At 28.1% G+C, this 20,481-nt stretch overlaps 2 protein-coding genes across 2 annotated transcripts in view; both read left to right on the top strand.

The window, feature by feature from the left end:
• Positions 1–16,609, top strand: part of LOC106678791 (titin) — a gene marked incomplete in the record, with an annotated part of 234,754 nt that extends 218,145 nt beyond the window's left edge. Inside the window, 19 exon segments of the mRNA XM_067049221.1 lie at positions 407–563; positions 1,352–1,618; positions 1,720–1,834; positions 1,924–2,078; positions 2,163–2,314; positions 2,837–2,972; positions 3,051–3,195; positions 3,749–4,015; positions 4,829–4,992; positions 5,940–6,224; positions 7,447–7,598; positions 8,311–8,458; positions 9,147–9,440; positions 11,186–11,266; positions 13,766–13,870; positions 14,186–14,380; positions 14,909–15,114; positions 15,726–15,825; positions 16,145–16,609. Coding sequence (XP_066905322.1) covers positions 407–563; positions 1,352–1,618; positions 1,720–1,834; positions 1,924–2,078; positions 2,163–2,314; positions 2,837–2,972; positions 3,051–3,195; positions 3,749–4,015; positions 4,829–4,992; positions 5,940–6,224; positions 7,447–7,598; positions 8,311–8,458; positions 9,147–9,440; positions 11,186–11,266; positions 13,766–13,870; positions 14,186–14,380; positions 14,909–15,114; positions 15,726–15,825; positions 16,145–16,347 — 3,327 coding nt within the window.
• Positions 16,610–18,580: 1,971 nt separating this feature from the next.
• The window catches only part of LOC106678808 (proton-coupled amino acid transporter 1), a 30,183-nt gene continuing 28,282 nt past the window's right edge, over positions 18,581–20,481 (top strand). Inside the window, exon 1 of the mRNA XM_014417571.2 lies at positions 18,581–19,019. The gene's annotated coding sequence lies outside the window, so the exon portion shown is untranslated. The remainder of the gene's footprint in view (positions 19,020–20,481) is intronic.

The following is a 20,481-nucleotide window of genomic DNA, read 5'->3' on the forward strand; positions in this document are numbered from 1 at the left end:
AATTGTAAATAAAGTAGTACACCAATTTGAGTTTTAATAGACCGCACCCAAACCAAATTGCATTTATTTTTAAATAATAGAAACGTGTTCTGGATTCATTACACCAAAGCTGAAAAAAAATTGTAAAATTGGCAGCGATATGATGACTGTCAAGGATCATTGCTGTGTAATCTTTCATTTTGATGCAAAATTTTTTAAAAAATCAGCCCAAAAGTCACTGAGGAAACCCACACATGGCAGATACCATTTCGAATTTTGATGCTGTTTACAGTTTTTTTTTTTTTGTCAACTACTGAGGTTCATTATTGATGAGGTTACAGGGTTACTTTTGAAAGTAACTGAGTAAATAGTAATACTGTATTAATTTAGAAATAAATGATTCTTAGCTGCTCTTATTTTATTTTAGGATGGCATGCCACTCGAACCTCTCAAAGATAAGATTGAAATTGAAAAGAGGGGTCCTATTCATAAATTATTTATCAGGAGTACATCTGTACATGATGAAGGAGAATATACCTGTCGTCTTGGTGATGAAGAGTGTACTGCTGAAGTTACAGTAATTGGTAAGCAAGAAACTTTTGAAAAAAGTCTATTTATCAATGATGTTTATGCGACTTAGTGAGTATAAAAATGTCACTAAGTCTCTAGTGTGTATTTAATAATATTATTCTTATCTGGCTCAGTGTTCCTGTTGAGCCACATGTCCCTAATATTTTTAAGCTTCTCTGATTATTAATTAGATAATTACAAATTTTTTTATGTCAGTATATCTTTCAATACCAAAGTAAGCCTCTCTTCAATTGTATGAATATTCTAAAAACTACATGCGAGTGTACACAATATGGTAATTTAAAAAGTACATTAAAAATAATATGAAGTTGTGATCTACGTTAGATACTTTAAAAAAGGGTGAAGTCCAGCAATTGGATTTTTATTTTATTTGGATTTTTTGTGAATAAGATTTTTTTTTGCTACATACCAGGACCTGAACCATATTAATGCTTCATTATTGACAAAATTATGAAGTCATCAATAATTACTAGTTAATCACATGCTAATATAATTAAAATTAGCTCAATTAGTTAATTATAGTGGCTTCTTACCCTCTTAAATTATTAATTACCTTACTAATATGTAGATTAAAAAATCAAACAGAAGTTGACTCAACTTTAGGAGTTAAAATAAATAAATTCAATCAATTATGAAAATTAATTTCTGAACCAAGATCAGGTTTGGGTATTAATTAGGTTATCATTAAAATTCTTTATTCTAATTATTTGGTTTGATCTCCAAAGTATCAATAAGAGTACAAAGAGGTTCATTTTCCAAAACATATGATGTTTTGTTTCAGAATTACCTCCTGAAATTTTAAACCCATTGAGTGACACAACAGTTCCTCGTGGGGAAAAGGCCCTCTTTGAAGTTGAGTTAACAAAAGGTGATGCGCTTGTGCGATGGTTTAAAGATGATACAGAAATTCAGTTCTCTGAGCATATTCAACTCTCAATCGATGGAAAGCGTCAAAGATTGAAAATATATCAAGCTAAAGACAGTGATGCAGGCGTTTATACCTGTCAGGTTGGAGATCAAAAATCTAAGGCTAAACTCACTGTTCAAGGTAAATATTTAATACTTATAACTAATAACATTGAATTGAATCTATTTACTTATACGTAAATTACTTATGATTTTACATTAAATATAATAAATTTATTTCAGAACCGAAGGTTGAATTTATTACAAGATTACCAGATGTAACCATGTTGCCGATTGGGTCAGATGCTGAGTTTGTTGTTGAGCTGTCCAGGAGTGATGTTGAAGTTAAATGGCTCAAGTAATTATTAATATTTTCAAGCTTTTTATTATTTTATATTTTCTGACTCTATCACATATTATACTGTTATTTTTATTTATTACTTGTAGGAAAGGGAAAGAAATCAAACTATCAGATAAATTTATTATCTCTTCTGATGGACCTAAACATAAACTTATAATAAAGAAAGTTACTTTGGAGGATCAGTCAGACTACTCTTGTATTGCAATGAATATAAAAACAACTACTAAACTAAAGATTGAAGGTTAAAATAATTTTCTTTCTACTGTAATTACATTTCAAAAAGTTCTGTTATTTATTATCATTGATTTATTTTTTTCCATAATAGTTATTGAAACTGCTCCTAAAATCCAAGTTACTGAAAAAACATATAAAGTACAAAAAGGAGAGGATGTGGAAATAGTTGTCAAATTCACAGGTACTCCTAAACCAACTGCTGAATGGACAGTCAATGGAACTGTTATAACACCGAACAAAAGGGTAATGCTAATTTAAATTGTATATATTTTTTTAATATTTCAATTATTTATCCTATTAAATATTTTGTTTCAAATAATTGTGATAAGAAGTAGTTACCCATCTTACTGGCTTGAATATATTTACATCTCCTATTTGTTTTATGTATACATATATATAAAAAAAACTGTTGTGGATGACTGACCCAAACAAAGGGTCCATGCCAAAGGAGCAGTGTTGCCATCTACTATTTCATTTACAAATCAAATAATAAAACTTACTTTCTTTAACAATTACTAGACAGTTTATATAAAAAATACAGTACTTCTATATATCGGGGCAAAGATACTTTGTTCTGTTTTTTGTTTTCATGCAACCTTATAATACATTATCATTAACAAATATAATTATAGCATATTTTGCACATTGATGAACATCATTGTTATCTTTTTGACTAGTACTTTATAGTATGAAGTAATTTATTTCCTGTCCACATGTCTTGTAGTTATGTATCTTTCTTTTAAGTCTTGCCTATTTATATTTCAGATATCTTCTAAAGTTGAAGAAGATTCTGCTTCCCTAACAATAAAGAAGGTTGTTGACACAGATGTTGGAAGTTATGTTGTCAAATTGAAGAACAGTGTCGGGGAAGCTTCAGCTGAACTGACACTGATCATAATAGGTTCGGTTTTTGGAATCAGAAATTTATTTTTAATTTTCAAATCTTACCCAAAACCTCAACTTATATTAATGTTTTCAGATGTTCCTGATGCCCCTGGAATTCCAGATGTTGTTGAGATAACCGATACTAGTATTACGCTACATTGGGCTGAACCTAAATCTGATGGCAACAGTCCTATAAAATGTTACATTTTAGAACATCATGATAAAGAAGAGTTTCTCACGTAATTACATTTTCATATTATAGAACAAAATAGAAATTAAATTATATTCTTAGCTTTTATCGATCAAAAATTGATTTTTAATTATTATTATTTTTTTTTTTTTTTGCTGTTTCCAGCAGAGAGGGTTAAAGTTTTAATCCATCAGATGAATTCCTATGAAATCAAATTACATTCCTCTGATTTCCTTCTAATTCCTTTTCTAGCTAGAAAGGATTGTTTAACTTTACTAAAAAACAATCCTTCCTAGCTTATGCTTCTGAAACTCCCTTTTAACTTTGATATTTCACTTTCCTACTTTATCTTCTTACAACTGTTTAATATTAAATCATTCAGAATCATAATAAAACAAAGAAAAATATAAAAAGAAATAAAAAACTTATTTACTTAATAATTATATTAATATTACTTTTTTTTATTTTAATTTTGTATCTCTTATTGTTAATTTATGTTATCATGGAATTTTGCTGTTTTATTTTAATTCTTTGAACTGCTGGTTTATAATTTTCAACTTAAGTCATTGCTCAATACTTATTTTATTGTTTTATTTCTTCAGATGGCATGAAATAACAGACATTAGTTCCACAACCCACAAAGTAACAAACTTAGTCACTGGTCATGAAATGATGTTCCGGGTTAGTGCAGTCAATTCAGTTGGTCGCGGCAAGACATCAGACTCTAGCCGCTATATTAAAATCCAGTTGCCGAAAGGAGGGACTGCCCCAACTGTTTGTAAACCTCTCAATGATACAGCGGCTGGTCTTGGCTCCAGTGTAACACTAGAATGTGTTATTTCTGGTTTCCCTCAGCCTGAAGTGAAATGGTATTTATTATTAATTTATTTGAATTTTATTAAAATTATTTTCCATTAGATTGTTAGTATATTCCAACAAAACCTTTCCACCTTAATCTATCTCTCTCAGGCATCACTTATCAGTGTAATCTACCTAAAAAATTAAAGCAGAAGTGGTCTGAGAACTTTTGTAAAAAATAATTACTTAGAAGCCTGGTTGGACCCAGCTACTTCCCCAATAGGATTTTATTTCTATCTTTGGCCTATGTTCCCTTACTCAGCCTGCGCTGGTCTCAACACTAATGATACAGCTGCCATAGGGTGTTGCCACCTACTGAAATCCTGTCGTGTTTCCTCCTGATAGTCTCCAGATTCAGTGAAAATATGTATAAATGTGGTTTTTGAGTTCTTATTTTTTATTCATTTTATTTTTCAATATTACATTATAATCCTATTATTTTATTTTTATTTTTTAATTTCCATATGTGATTGATTGTAATATTTTCTAATAAATAAAAATTCAAGTCTATTGTAAGTAAAATACTTTGTTCAAGGAATAATATTATTTTATTTTTACATTGTTTTACAATTATTAAACTAGTTATTTTAATTGTTTTATCTTATATCAAATGACTATTGTATTTATTAGAGACTATTTATTATGTTGCATTATTTTAGAATTTGACAGCTTCTATACATAATCTTTTTATTTATTACATTTTTAAGCAATATTTATTTAATAGAACATTTTAAAAATTATGATTACTCATAAATCAATTATAGAGAAATTCATTTATTTGTAATTATTATCTAATTAATAATGTTGTTTTATTTAAACAATAGGTCTAAGGATGGAAAACTATTAAAGACTAAAGCTATTAGCTATACGGACAATGTTGCAAAACTTACCATTTCAAAGTGTGTTGAGACTTCTGAAGGTGTTTACTCATGTAAAGCAACTAATAATTCTGGAACTGCTGAAACAAGATGTAAATTGACTATCCAAGGTAAATTAATGTGCATTAATTCTGAATTGTTATATTTCTATTTAATTTATTTTCCTTAATAGTAAAGAAAAAGTAGTCATTTTTTATTTTATTTTTTTAAAAATAGTTATGATTTTTTTTTATCACTAGTTTTGCTTGTGTTTGAAATTTCAGCTTTCATAAAGATACACCTTTTTTATAATAATTTAATCATAATCTCAATTTTAGTTTCTGAATTGAAGTGTTAGAAACTTTTTAATCTTTATATGAAATTCACTGAATCCTAAAAATACCTGCATTTAAATTTCTGATTAAGATTCTTTCAAATCATGAACTAAGATGGAATATCAATAAATATTGCTTAGAGGTAGAAAATGTTAAATTTTTGTTAAATTACTAAGCTATCCATTATAACAGTACTTTAGACAAACACTACCCAACAGTTATGTCCCATTTTTGTTGCCAAAGTTTCTTTGTTGTAATTTATATGAAAAATCTTCTATCCCTTCTTATTTACTATCAGCCCCTTTCAATTTTTATAAATACAATAATATACTTTTCTGTGAGTATTTTTTTTTCTGTAAGATTCTAAAGAATGACAGAGTAAGTTTATAAGTATAATATTCCCATCCTATTCAGAAATATATTTCTATATTTTTTTAATCTTTTCCTCATGTGCTAACTCCACATAATGACCATTTATTAAACCTTATAAAAGAATACTACTTTGAATAATCATAATTGTTTTATGTAGTACTGTCAAATCTTCTGGCCATCTCTGAGTAGTGAGTTGAAGTTAATATTTTTAATAAATTTAAGTTAGTTTATTTTAGGTTGAGATAATAAATTTTGTTCTGTCAAATAATTTACATTTATAAAGTATATATTTTAAATTTATAAGTGTGCGTGAGTATTTTTATTTCCATATAATTTACCTTTAACACTACATATATGTATTACTTTTCAAGATATTCCAATGATATCAGTTGATGATGACCATTTATCAGTACAAGTGGGCATTGCTAGTCAATGGAAACCTGTCATTACCTACTCAGGATATCCTAAACCAGAAGTGAGTTGGTCTAAGGGTGGAAAACCACTGGTAGAAGATAAAAGGACAAAGTGTTACGTTGATGAAAAATCAACAACAATAGCAATTTACTCTACAGAGAGGACAGACAGTGGTATTTATACAGTGAAGGCTACCAACATTGCTGGAACTGCCACACTTGATCTCAACTTGAGAGTGATAGGTATGTTTCAGTATAATTATCAGTATTGATTCTTTTTTTTATACATTACGAATAATTAGTCAAGTTTTAGCAGAAATTTTGATTTAGGTTCTCAAGACTAGAGAGGTTGATTAATACAATGAAAATTAATCTTCTTTATCTATGTTTAATTTAACAAGAGAAATAAGAAAATAGAAATCAAAATTTCCTCCTATATTTTTCTGTTTAGAATTTCTTCTTTGTTCTTAAATTGAAAATTGTAATTATAAAAAGATGCCATAACAAGTAATATTCATATTGATTTATTATCATTTGTAATTTTTTATTTTACCTACCAGTAAATTAATTTCTCCTCTTCATGAATATGTAATAAAACTCCTGTTAGATTGGTTACATCTCTTGTACTTATGTGGTTAAAGCAAAATCAAATCCCTATCTTCAAATCACATCTTTGAATTTTAGTTTACCATGAATATCCCTGTTGATTAATTTTTTTTTATTATTGTTATTTCATTAGAAATATTACAATGATAATTCATTATTGATTTGGTATATACTCTTAGTAATATTACTCAGGTCAGTACTGAAGTTTAAAACTGTTTAACAAAAATTCTCCTTCTAGTAAAGAAATAAATCATTCACTACTTTAATATTCATGCAATAATTACACTTTGGTTACTTTTAAATGAAATAAGCGGGTCAAATTAAGCAATTTTTTTCCTTGATGTCAGAATTCTAAACAAGTAACAAATGTTCATTTCTTAATTAGTTATTGTGTATCACACATTCCATTGGTTTATGTCTGTTGAAAAATCTCTCTCTATGTTCTGAGCTTTCCACAATGTGGATTATGCTTTATCTATTGCTTGTCTTGGGTAATTAAGTGTTCACATAATTTGTTTCAGTTTTGTTGTATTTAGACTTGTCCGTTATTAAAAAGTTGTACACTTTGTATATAATTTCTCAACCTTGACTGTGATTAGTTTTCAAGATGTGGAAGGTGAATAGTATTGGTCACTATTATAAGGATATTCATTTCTGACAATACACTAGAATTACTAAAAACTTAGCTAAACACGTTAAATTTATTTTAAATGCATATTATATTCATTATAAAGCAAAATAAACAGAAGGATATAGAAAAATAAATTAAAATAAGCATAAATAGGGTTTATATATTTTTACACATGTATGATTATTAGATGTACTGAGATTTAACTTTATTTTACCTTTAATATTTTAGACAAACCTAGCAGTCCTCAGTCAGTAGAAATAAAAGATATTGATTCTGAATCAGTGACAGTCTGCTGGCAACCCCCTGCCGATGATGGTGGGGTTGATATTTCCAAATATTCATTGGAGAAATGTGAAATCTCAAAGAAGATATGGACAAAGGTACGCTATATTTATCTGTTTAAATTTGATTTTCAATAAATGAAAGTTATATTTTAAGTTGATTTTCTTTAATTCATTTGTTTCAAAGGTATCATTTCTTACAATAAACTGTTTATTGTAAGATTGCTTACCTTTTTTTTTCTACTATTTCAATCCTTTTCTATTGAAAAAAATGTATTACAAATATTGCTTTAAGATTTAATAAATGAAGATCTCCCTCTTTAAAAGTTCTTACTATCATTTCTTTAAACTTTTCAGTGAAAAGAAAAGCCATTGTATATTAGACCATAATATATTTTCATTTTTGGCCCATAATAGTTCAGAAAGAAGCTTTTTATGCTGAATTTCTATTAAATGTCATATTTATAACCATTTTAGAGGAAGTCCTTCAATTGTCTAGCATTTTAAAAATTAATTTATTAAAATTTACAACTATATTAAATAAAAAATACATTTAGTAAATGTGATGTGAGCTATTTCAATGGCTTCATACAATCTTGTGGTGAATATGCCCAGCAGAACTCCAATTTATAAGATTTAAATTATTTTTACTCATAATTCATTAATAATTCACAGATTCATATTATTTTAATGAAATATATCTATTACATTAATACTAAGCTTATAAAATGTGTTATAGTTTCTTGTCGACAATAATTAAATTAATTTGTATTGCTTTTTACAATTTGATTTATATAATTTTGTTCTAAAGGTTGCTGATATTGAAAGAGATTCGAGATCATACTCTGTACAGAGGCTATTAACGAATGCAGAATATATGTTTAGGATATTTGCTCAGAATCCAGTTGGCATTTCAGAACCAGCAGAAAGTGAATCTGTCAGAGTACAGTCCAAATATGGTAATTACATATGTTTTAATAAATGGTTTCAGATTTTTTTTTTTTTTTATAGAAATCTATGTACTCAAAATTTATTTTTCTGAAACTTGGAAAAATCATAATTTCTTTAAATACAAAATGAGAACATCTGCTGGAGAATGTTGTTCCTTCCAATGTATTGTAAAGAATTAAGTCTAATTCTTTCGTTCTTGACATATCTTTTTAAACCGAGGAAATTAATCGAAACTGTTAATTGGCGGATTCCGGTGAAACTGAACTAGTTTCTCTTTCCAAAATATTTGAATAGAAGTTGTGTTTAATTCATCATCTTTACATAAGTTTTAATATGGCTTGTAAATCTATTTGCCACTAATAAATTGTAGTTTATTTTTATAATTAAGTTAAACAAGGCGATAACCTGAGCCCTCTGCTGTTCATAATTTTCATGGATGCCATTTGGAAGTTTTAACCCTGGAGAATAAATTACCTATGTTTGATTATGTTGACGATTTGGATTTAGTTGGGTAAAGATATGAACTTCATCCAATTTTTCTTTGTTCTTGGATTCTGGTAAAGAATGATCGAAAACATTTTTTTTTTATTTAAAGTAACATCTTAACTTTTAACAAGTGATAACTGTAGTATTTGTGCAAATACATTTTCACTCTTAATTCTTACCTATTATCAAATTTCTTATGCTCATTCACAGGTTTACCATCAGCACCTGAAGGGCCATTAGAAATATCCGGTATGACTGATACTTCCTGTACTCTCTCGTGGGGAGTACCATTCTCAGATGGTGGCACTCCAATTCTTGATTACCTTGTAGAAAGAAAAGAAGCTGGAAATTCCTGGATCAAGATTGGTTCCACTAAAGAATTGCATATTGCAACATCTAGTCTTAAGAAAGGTGTCTCATATGAGTTCAAAGTTTCAGCAAGAAACAGAGTTGGAGAAGGACAACCTCTCTTCTCTGATAACATTGTAGCTGGGACGAAAAAGAGTAAGTTTTTCTAATTATATTTTTATTTGGTAATTTGTATTTAAAAAACAAATAAAATACTCAAAATTTAAACTAACCAATAAACTAATGCAAATTGCCTAGATATGGTACTTATGCTGCTACATGTTTTTCAAAATGGTGCTATAACAATATAATATACAAACTCTAATTGCTTATTTCGTAATTATTAAGAAATAACTATTAATTTTAATTAATATATATATTTTAGACTCTTTGCTTTTTTTTTTTTTAATCGTAGCTCATTAACTTTTTATTTATTTATATATTTTATTTGATTCAGCTTATATTAAAATTTCATTTTTTGTACTTACAGTGCATGCTCACTAATCTGGTCTCTTCTATAATCCAAAATTCCTTTAAATTTTAATTAAAAAAGGAAAGTTTTTGTTTAAAAAATGAGTTGGAAGTTGGAATTTTGAAAAATCTAAAAAAAAAATTTTTTATTGGTGGATTAAATTTTTATAGGTACATTTACCTTAATGTTTATATTACTTAACGTTTTCACTAAATTAATCTCTAAATATATATAATATAAAATACTTAAATTTAATACACATAAGTTATATGTTATTCCAGGGAAGTTTTGGATATTTGAACACAATTGTCTATTAGCTGAATCAGAACTGGGAGTTTGCTAGAGAGACAATCTTAATTTTCATATCCCTTGTCTATCTTCTCACTCCCCAAAAAAAGGAAACAGTTTTGTAATAGTACAAGCTGACTCATTTTTAATACATTGAGAGTACAGCACAACTTTGATTACCAATAGTCAGTAGTATCTATCTATGCTCTTTTTAGTTACCTGTTGCTAGATAAATAAAACCTACACCTTACAAAGGACAACCCTTACTTGTTTCAGGTTTGCTATAGATTATAATGTTTCACCTAAAGTACCAAATATTATTCAATAATACCCAAAAGTGGTTAAAATAAATTACCCACTTTTGTTCTTAAACTATAATACTTTTAACTTCTTGAATATATGAATTGATTCCTATGATCCTTGCCTATGATCTTGTTGTTTGACTCAAAGAAAGAACTTGCTGGTCTCATGAACAATTACTGGTATTTCCTAAAACAATTTTAGGTGCACAGACATATCCTGTGTAAAAATATTTTTCAAAGGTACACTTCTTTCAGTACTTTTTCAAAAAAAGAAATCTTTTCAAGAGTAATAACATCTATGATATTTACTTAACTTTTACCTTTAAATTTTACTCTATAGCTATTGGCTGTTAGCATATATTTTAAACCTATGTTCTAAAAATTCTGGTTTTCAGTTAATTTGAGAATGCTGGTTATATTTACTACAATCTTAGCTGCACATCCACACTAACTGAAAAATAAATGTCTTCGACCGAAACAATATACGTCTGACTTCAGGCAATCTATGTTGAAATAAATAGTGCTATTTCACACCTTTAATTTACTTTTTACATCACCTGAAAATGTTTTCCACCATCACAGTTATTAATTTTAATCACATTGAAAAAAATACCACTAATATAGTTGTAAATAATTAAAAACAAATATATATTTTTTAATTGACTTAATTTACAACTTGTTTGTAAACCTCAAACATTTTAGTTTGTTTGGATTAGCACTGTGTGTTACTGCCCTTAGGTAGTATAAATAAATTATACTGTATTTTATATGTATGTGTATATATACACATTCATTGTTTGCTTATTTAACTTGCTTGCTTTAATTAACGCTTTTATCAGGCTCTCGTTATGACAAAGAGTCAGCAATATTGGCTTTGCTTGCTTCATACCCAGCTGTGAGATTTTCCTATTCAAGTCCACGTAAGTAATTTGAAATGAGTATTTACTTAACAAATTATCATGGTAATAAAAAAATTTTTATCTTTTTTATGTCAATTATTATTATCATTTAATTATTAACTGTATAAAAGTATTTATACATAAAACTGTTTGGCTATTCTATTGGATAAATTCTAATATTTTTATTTATTTATTTTTTGTTTTTAGTAATTAATAAATTACTTCCATTACTCTAGTGATTGAATTATTTGAATATTTAATTACTTATAATTTGATTTTCTTCAGTTTTTTTAATTTATTTTTATAAAGTTATTATTACCAAAAACAATGCGTTCTCCAGAACTGTAAAATATGCAGTTTTGTGTTGTAACTTTGAAATGCAATAAAATTGAGCACTACATCAGCATTCTGTTATGAAGAGAGGTATCACAAATTCAACACCTCTAATTAATCATAGTTCTCCTCAGATTTTTAAAGTAATTATTAAACATTTACTCTCTTTACTTCCTTCTACAACAAATTTCACAGATGACTGAGGTCATATCTCCTCAATATACTCACTCCTTAGACCAGTAACCATAGGCTCCCTGTCCATTATTATGGGAATGCGCAAGATAAAAGATTTATATGAGAAACAGATTGATATTCCATTGAAAACTAAAAACCATGATTTAAATCGTACGTCTCAAACTTCAAAACTTGGAGAACAGATACCCTGCTAACATAGCTTGTTATGATGGCTCTGGAATACTTATAAAATCTTCACTATTACTCAATCCTCTATCTCAAGTGGAAAAAAACATATGATAGTACCATATGAGTATGACTAATGTAGTGAAGTGTGTTAGAAATGGGTAGGTACAAAAAAAAACACAAAAGCTTTCATGAGATGCAATAACATTAAATGTTATGACTTACTGGCCCACAGATAGATTTAAATTACCTAATTTATTATTAGATTTTCTTTATTCTTTATGAACCCAAGACAGAGAATTGTACAATACAATGTTCATACTTCCTTGGAGCTTCATTCTGAGGATTGCTAAATTTCCCATTTAATCGAAATACTCTTACATATTTTTAGTTCCTAAGGCAGGCACCACCATGCGTATCAATATCGTAGTATATACTATTTCAAGTCCATTTTGTTCATTTTATTTCTTGTGAAGTTCTGTTTCCTTTCTACTAAGTTCCAAATCCATTTAAATATTTATTAGAGACTCTTGAAAAGCCATGACATTCACACCGAAATAGTTAAGTGACATTGAAACAATTTTTGAAACTTTGTTTTGGTGTTTTCCAAGACTTTTATATATGGACTTGGTACTATTGTGCATTATAGCATCGATATATTTTCTTTTACTATAGATACCGACCAGTTTACTTCCTATTTATCCCAAAATCTTTGTTATCTTAGTATGCATTTGGATTTTGTTCTTTAGATTCTATCACACAACAGCTACAGTGAGTGACAGACTTCATAGTACCATCACTAGTGCAAAAAACGTATAACCCACAGGAGTATTACTGGATGTTCCAGAGGCATTTGATAAGCTCTGGCACTGGGGATTTCTCTTTAACTCAAAACGTTACTTTCTTCCACTTACTTTCTCATTCTACAATCATTCCTCTCCCATTGATTGTATCATTCTAACTAGGTTCAGAAATTATAACAGTCATACCTGGAGTGCCCAGGGATGAATTCTTGCATCACTGCTATACATAACATACAATCATCTTGTCTTAAGTGATATTTTTACAGTCAGTATCACAAATGATACTACTATTATTACAATGCATGAAGATTCCTCTCAGATTTTACAAACTCACTTGCAAATTCTATTCGACTGGTTCAAACAATGATCAATAAAACTGAATCCGATTCCATCAGCATATTTTCTTTTTGATAGCAGACCAAACTTTCTAAAAAATGAATAAATCCTGAAATCTTACAGAGATAATTATCTAGGACTGACTTTTAACAGAAGGATGACATGGGATCTATGCATCACTAGTGAAACAAAATGTCTTATTTTGTTTTTCTTAACTACAGATAAGTGATAACATTCATCATAATGGACTCATTCAAGGCATGACCTAGAAAAACTTGACCAAAAATATAGAAGTAGGTATAAGATAAAGGGCTGATGAAGGCATCTATGAGTAATTATTTTCTTCATCATGTGAGATATTTCCTGTTTTTATTTGTTGTTATTGTTTTCATTAGTTGTTAAAATACACTGACAGTGTGAATTAAACTATAAAGAGGAAAATTGTGAAATAGCAATTGTTAATTAAACAATAAAGAAACAAAAAAATAATAGAAATAAAATAACAGTTGAAAGTTAACAATTAGTAATAGTAACAAAATAGTTCTTAGTATGACATGATTAATTAAATTTGATAAGTGTTAATTTTTGTCCATTTATTTAACAACTACCTGTAGTATAATCTTATGAAGTGGTATTGATTTTAATGTCTCCAAAAAAAAATGTTCATATTTTTTTGTTTTAAATTTAGCACCTCCTTCACCGCCAGAAAATGTACAAGTAACAAATATTGCCAGTAAGAGTGTCACGCTTACTTGGGAGCCTCCTCTGTCGAATGGAGGTTCAGAATTAACTGGTGAGTCTTACTTTTTTTAAGCTGCCATTATAAACTTTTAATATATTTCATAAATAACTTAAGAACTTATAGGTTAATTTTGTGTTAGCTACATAATATCTGAATGAAGAATATGTATTACTATATGCTAATTTGTTCAAAGTGAAAAAAATAAAAAGTATTTTGTTGAGGGTGAGGATTTATAATATAAATTTGTCTTAAATGATTTTAAAATTACTAATTAATTTTACTTTAATATAATATAAATAAGACTGTAATGGTTTAATATTGCAATCAGACAACATCATTCTTAATTTTTTTTGTTTTTCCCCATAGGCTATGTGATTGAAAAACAAACTGTGATGAGTAATTTATGGACAAAAGTGGTTACATTGGATGCAACTATTACAAATTACACAGTTGAAAACCTCAAGGAAAAATCAGAATTTTACTTCAGGGTTTTTGCAGAAAACGGAATAGGCCTTAGTTTTCCAACCACAACTAGCCTTGTAAGCCTGAAGACACATGCAAGTAAGTTATTTTTATTTAGTGATTTACTTATTTCAAATATTTATTTATGACATTATACAAATTAATTCTGCCATTTATTTAATTTCAGTCTGCCAATAATAAATATTGGTGTTCTCCAACATCCAATTATCATTATCTTCAAATCTAAATATGATTGGTTTTTTTGTCCTTGAGTATTTTATGTCGGTTTAGATTTGGTTTCCTTTTCAGTAATAACTTCATTGTCTTACTAAAGAAGACATAAGCTAGGAAAAAACTATAATCATACCAACAATAAGATATTGTCAAGCAGAAATTATTGTTCATGATGTATTCTCATTTTTATTGAGAATGTAATAAATGTTGATAACTAAAAAAAATTAATATACATTATTGTAACACTACATTCATATTACATTTAGCTAGTTACAGTTATTATTTAAAGTTTTTAATTTTTATTCAATGTTAAATTTTTGTCTTTCTATTTTAGTGAAAACTACAATATTATTGGACTATATATATTAATTATATGCTATTTTCCTCCTTTAGCTGTTCCATCTCCACCAACAGCTCCATTAGAAGTGAGATCGACGGGAGCTACTTCTGTGTTCTTAGCATGGGGTGTTCCTGAATCAGATGGTGGTGCTCCTCTTGAAGGTTATAAAGTAGCTGTGAGGGATATTAAGAAAACTATGTGGATGGAAGTTGGACGGGTCTCTGCTGACGTGCAAAGGCTAACCGTCAAGGACCTACAGGTAGTCTTGTTTATGTTCTTTTCTGTAATAATCTTTAACTTTTTATCAATATTTTCACTTAATTCAGTGATCAAATCCTATTAAGTTTTGTAAGTTTTTCATTTGATTCTTTTCTTAGAGTTTCAAATATTGCTTACCTCAATGATTGAGTTAGAAAAAGTTATTCTTATAAAAAAAAAAAAAAAAAAGAATTCAGGCTTTTAGTTATGGGGTATATTTGTTATTACCAATGATCAGAAACATTTTTACTTGTTATGTTTTTTATTATTTATTATTTTTCTTAATTACTAGGATTGTCATGGTTTTGTGATCACTGCTTTGTGATTCAAAGTAGCAGCTCCAAAAAAATATTCTTTAGAAGTTTCAGTAGTTCATAATTATGAAAGAAAAAATAAAAATTGAACATAAGAAATGAAAAATGTTTATCTAAAACCCAAAAACATTTAAAAAATACATTAATTCTTTAACCTATTTTATCAATTTTCCATCAAAATAATTTCTATTTTTTATAATGTTTGAAATACAATACATATTTTAATCATTTTTAGTCACAAGTTTTACTGAGCTATATAAATTACTTCTTAAGCTCTATATTTTATTATTTGTTTTAGGAAAATCACGAATACTTAATACGAATCTTCGCTCGAAATGAAGTTGGGTTTAGCAAACCACTCGAGTCAGATGAACCTTTCAAAGTTCAGAGGCCGACAGGTAAACGATTTTTGATTAATTATTAAATAATAAGTAATTTGTTTATGTAATAATAGAATTATATATATTAATTAGGTATGTAACCTAATGTTGTACTTTTTCAACCTTGGTATGAATTAACATGTTGACTACTAATATGAGATAATTTATAGTTTCCATTATTGTCTAGAATCCATAATAATAGAAACTAGGCAATGACATATACTATAAGCTATCTTTTATCGGCTGTCAACTTATTAATGAAATATTTTTTGTATTCTGTTGGATCCATTTTTTTTATCTACTATTAAGTTAGAACTTTATGTTTATCTGCCCACAGCCGAAGCCGAGGATACTGACTTAGAAGAATTAGGCTTTGATAAAGAGACACCTTCTTTATCATTTACGACCACAACAACGCAGTCATGGATGAGAGAAGCTGGAATGGATGCAGATATCTATTCTTATTCGAGGTCGTCACTCCTTCGCAGAAGTGAATATTTCTTCAGAATATGGTACTATGCGAAAAACCTATTTCAATGAAGAAATGGCACTTCGTTAACATTCCCTGAGTTAACGTAGTGCACTTTTAAGTGACATTTCTCTATAGTCGGTCATTCTGAACAGTGATATATGAGTTACCGTTGTTATTTTTGTTGTATATTGTTTTTACTTCTGATATGCTAAAATTTATATGTATTATCTAATATAAATAATTAATTGATGGATTAATATTTTATGATGTTGATATTATATTATATTTAATGATGTAATTATTTTTAAGCAAATAAACATGTATTATATGATATATAAATGGCTTCTAATTGCTTCACTACCTTATATGTGTTTACTTATGTGTGATGTTCTTTTTATTTTTTTGTTTGTATTTCTGTTTACGTTTATATGTTTGTGAATGTATTATCGTTTTTTCACTGTTTTATTTTTTTTTTAATGGGCTGCATGACCTTTAGTGTTGTCTGTATCTATAGAATTTGTGGATTGAAAGATTGTATAAAGCCTCAAATCATCTATACTGTCACTGATAAACCGTATTTGATAATATCCCAAATATGTATAAGTAACATATCATATCATATCATTTTCCAGTTTACTGAATGTAAAAACCAGGTGATCAATCAATATCACATTAGATCATATCAGTGAGTGCAGTGACCAGATCAGAGCTCTGCCAAGCCTTAAATTATTTCTCTCCCAATAAATAGACCTTTGTTTCTTCTTAATATAGACAACTAAAGTTCACCTTTGACTGAAGCTGTTGTCTGGTGTTATATCAGAAACATAAGTCTCCCTCTTTTTTAAATGAACTTTTATAGCATTGAATTGTAACCTGTTATTTTTTTCACTGTAACTTGTAATTCAGAAAAACAAAAAAAAAAAAACTATAGAGCACAAAGTTATATTGGAAAGTGATTGAAAACTATTAGGAAATTTTTATTTAATATTATAATAATTTGTTTCAATTACAGAAAACCTCATAATTTTTTGGTTGTAACAGTTTGTCTATTATATTTTGACTCTTTTCTAAAATTATTTTCATTATCTTTTTGGGGGTGACAGTAGCAGCATGGTAAGTCGCCTGTCTGCCAACCCATAGATTGGGAGGTTGAGCCCGGCCCTATCCGGGATTTTTTCAAGCAAAAAAATTATGCAATACTCACTCACAACCTCCCTCCGGGCATTTGTGAGGCCTGTTAGCCAATGGGTGGCACTTACAAAAATAGGTGTGGGAGTGATGTACCCACCCTATGAAAACCACGTCAGGAAACGCGCGATGTATTTCTTAAGGCCTTGGACCTCCACGGTCTGTCGCACCAATGAAAAAATAAAAATAATCTTTTTAATGGATTCATCTTGTTTCTGTATTTTTTTTTTTATCTAATTAGACTTGGTAACTTTATTTTTATTGAATATATTTTTAGTTAACTATATAAAAATAATTGAAGGATAAGATAATTCAGGTTGTGGTCAGAAAAGTACATAAAATAGTAAAAACTGTTTATTAGTAACCTTCATAGTCCTCATTAAGGTTCAAGTCTATTCAGCAAGAAGAGTAATGAGAAATGTAGCTTTATTTAAAGAGGTAGCTTTATGAGTAAGTCTCACTAAAAAAAATAAACAACTACAATAAAGTTGTTCTTGATAAGCGCAGACTTGGCTCTGATCAAGACTTTTTCATTCAAATAGTTGAGTTACAATGAAATTTTTAATATTCAATAAGTAATTTCAAACAATTTTTTAATATATTTTTTGAAAATTTACTTATTTCGATTTTTCATTTTGAAATTAGTGATGTAGTCTCCACGAATCAATCTTTTCTAGTCTGTGTGACCCATGGTCTATTTACATGAGCTCAGTCATTTTTACATGATCCCAGTTGTTAAAGTTATTAACATTGCTCTCTGTAATTAAAGCATTTAACATAATTTTTTCTTTTGCTTATATCATGTAGAGTTGCTATAAAAATTTTGACTAACCCTTAAATTATGTGTGAAAGGTATTAAAATCAATATAATTTTAATTCTTCTGCTTGGTTACTGATTAACTGAATACAAAGTGTTTAATAGTTTTTGTTACTTTACTGTCTAATAGCTTAATATGAAACAAAGAGATTTTCTTCTTTGGTTTTATTTTACATAACTTTGAGTTTTTTTAATGCACTAATATCGTTATTTAAAATAATTCATGATTTAAATAGTTCTGCTTAGTATTCTTCTATACTAACTGAAACAAATCCAAAATTTTTGGGAGGTGGTGGTGGTCGCTTCCTCGTAGTGCCTCCTGGGCAGGGAGCATTTGTCTTCGTTAGTGACCCATGTGTTGATTTCACATCACATTGGTCACAATTACAAGAATTGCTCTCTGGCTAAACGACTATCAAACACACTAACTTGACTAATTTCACTACATGACTCATTAAAAAACCTATGAAAATTTCTACACGTTTTCTTACTGTAGAGAATTCAAAGAAAATGACTTGTGATAAAGTCTGATGACTGATTATGTACCTGACACTATTATTAACAGACATTCCATTTTAATGAATCCTGTTGCAGAGCAGGGAACTGCAACAGTATTCATTAATGATTTTGTAGTCTAATGAGAAATTTAACAGCTTATTGAATCAGCAGGGAAGATTTGAATAGCTGTTAAAGTGATTTGGGAACCAACCAACAGCGCATTGAAAAAATAAAAAGGTGAGATATCAAAGTGAATTGTTTTTACATATGAATAAAAGTATTTTTTATTGTATCTGGGTCACTATATATAACTGTATGGTGTCTAAAGGTGAAAGGCAATTTTTTTTCGTGTTTAATCTCAAGTTTCTTTGTTTTTTGGTAAAATCAAAGCTATAACTAAAAATGATTTAAGGGAAATTATTTAATGCTGAAAAAATTGGTAATGTTAAATCAGAAAGCTTATTACTTAATTTACTATTGAAATTATTTTTTTTTAAAAAAAGTAATGGTATTAATTGTAAGATATAAATTACATGTAATATACCACCTTTTGTATCATATTAGTACCTACTAATACATTCAGACTACATAATGGGACCTATGTTTATGGCTTAACTGCCAAGGGTGAGCATTGGCTAGTGTTCATGGTTATTGTTTAAAATAACTCATAGTTAATGCCGCTTTACTACTGTAAGTTGTAACCCATTATTTTGTCAAGTATAATTATTAATTATTATGTAAATGATAATTGATTATTAACATTTAGGAAATGAGTTTTGAGGATTTTTCTGGGTGAATAAAAAGAATAATGTGTTTTATAAATTATAAGCGATTACTGAAAAAGTTATGATTGTAGCATTAAAAAAAAAATCTAAAATGGATAAATGAGCATGAGAAATATAATTTGCAAAACTAATAGAAAATCTCTATTGTTATCATGATATGAAAATATAATGTGCTTAAGTTGAATGTTCATTTTGATACATAATTATTTTGTCCTTATAGTTTTTAAAAAGAAAAAAAATCAACATATTCGCTATTATTATTAGCTTGTTATTAAGCATATACTTACACTTGAAGTTTATTTGTGGAGAGCATATCAAGTTCGTAACATAAAAGAATTGAATCAAAATTTGTATGTACCATTTTGATGATTTTGTATGTAATAGTCAATATATTTCATACATTTTGAATTTAAAGATCAATTTAGCATTGATTAACTTTAATTAAAATGTATAAACCGCCTTCAGTGGGCAATGTTTTCTTCATCTTCTAATGCCATCAGACAAAACAAGATAAATTGTAATTATATGTATATGTAATTTTCTTAGGTTAAGAAAAATGTATATAATTGTAATTGTTTAAAAATAAATAAATAGGAGGTTAGAAAAAAAAAATTGGGGTTGATGCATATCTTGAGGGTAAGTGCATCAATGCGGATTTTTCCCAGCTTTGTTTTGTTGGGAGAGCTACCTGTCTATTGTAATTTGAAGTAAAACCATCCCATTTACTTTGAATTACCATAGATGGTAGCTCTACCAAACAAAAAATCCTCATTTATATACTTACCACAACTTCCCTTAATTCTTAAATAAAATTAAAAATATCACATTTCTTCCCCTTTTAATATGTGTGTGATGTTATTATTATAAATTATAATTATGATTAATTTTCTAAAATAATATTACACTGGAAAAAT

This window comes from Halyomorpha halys, unplaced genomic scaffold, assembly GCF_000696795.3.
Source record: "Halyomorpha halys isolate HHAL.00 unplaced genomic scaffold, Hhal_1.1 Scaffold161.1, whole genome shotgun sequence".
NCBI lineage: Eukaryota > Metazoa > Arthropoda > Insecta > Hemiptera > Pentatomidae > Halyomorpha > Halyomorpha halys.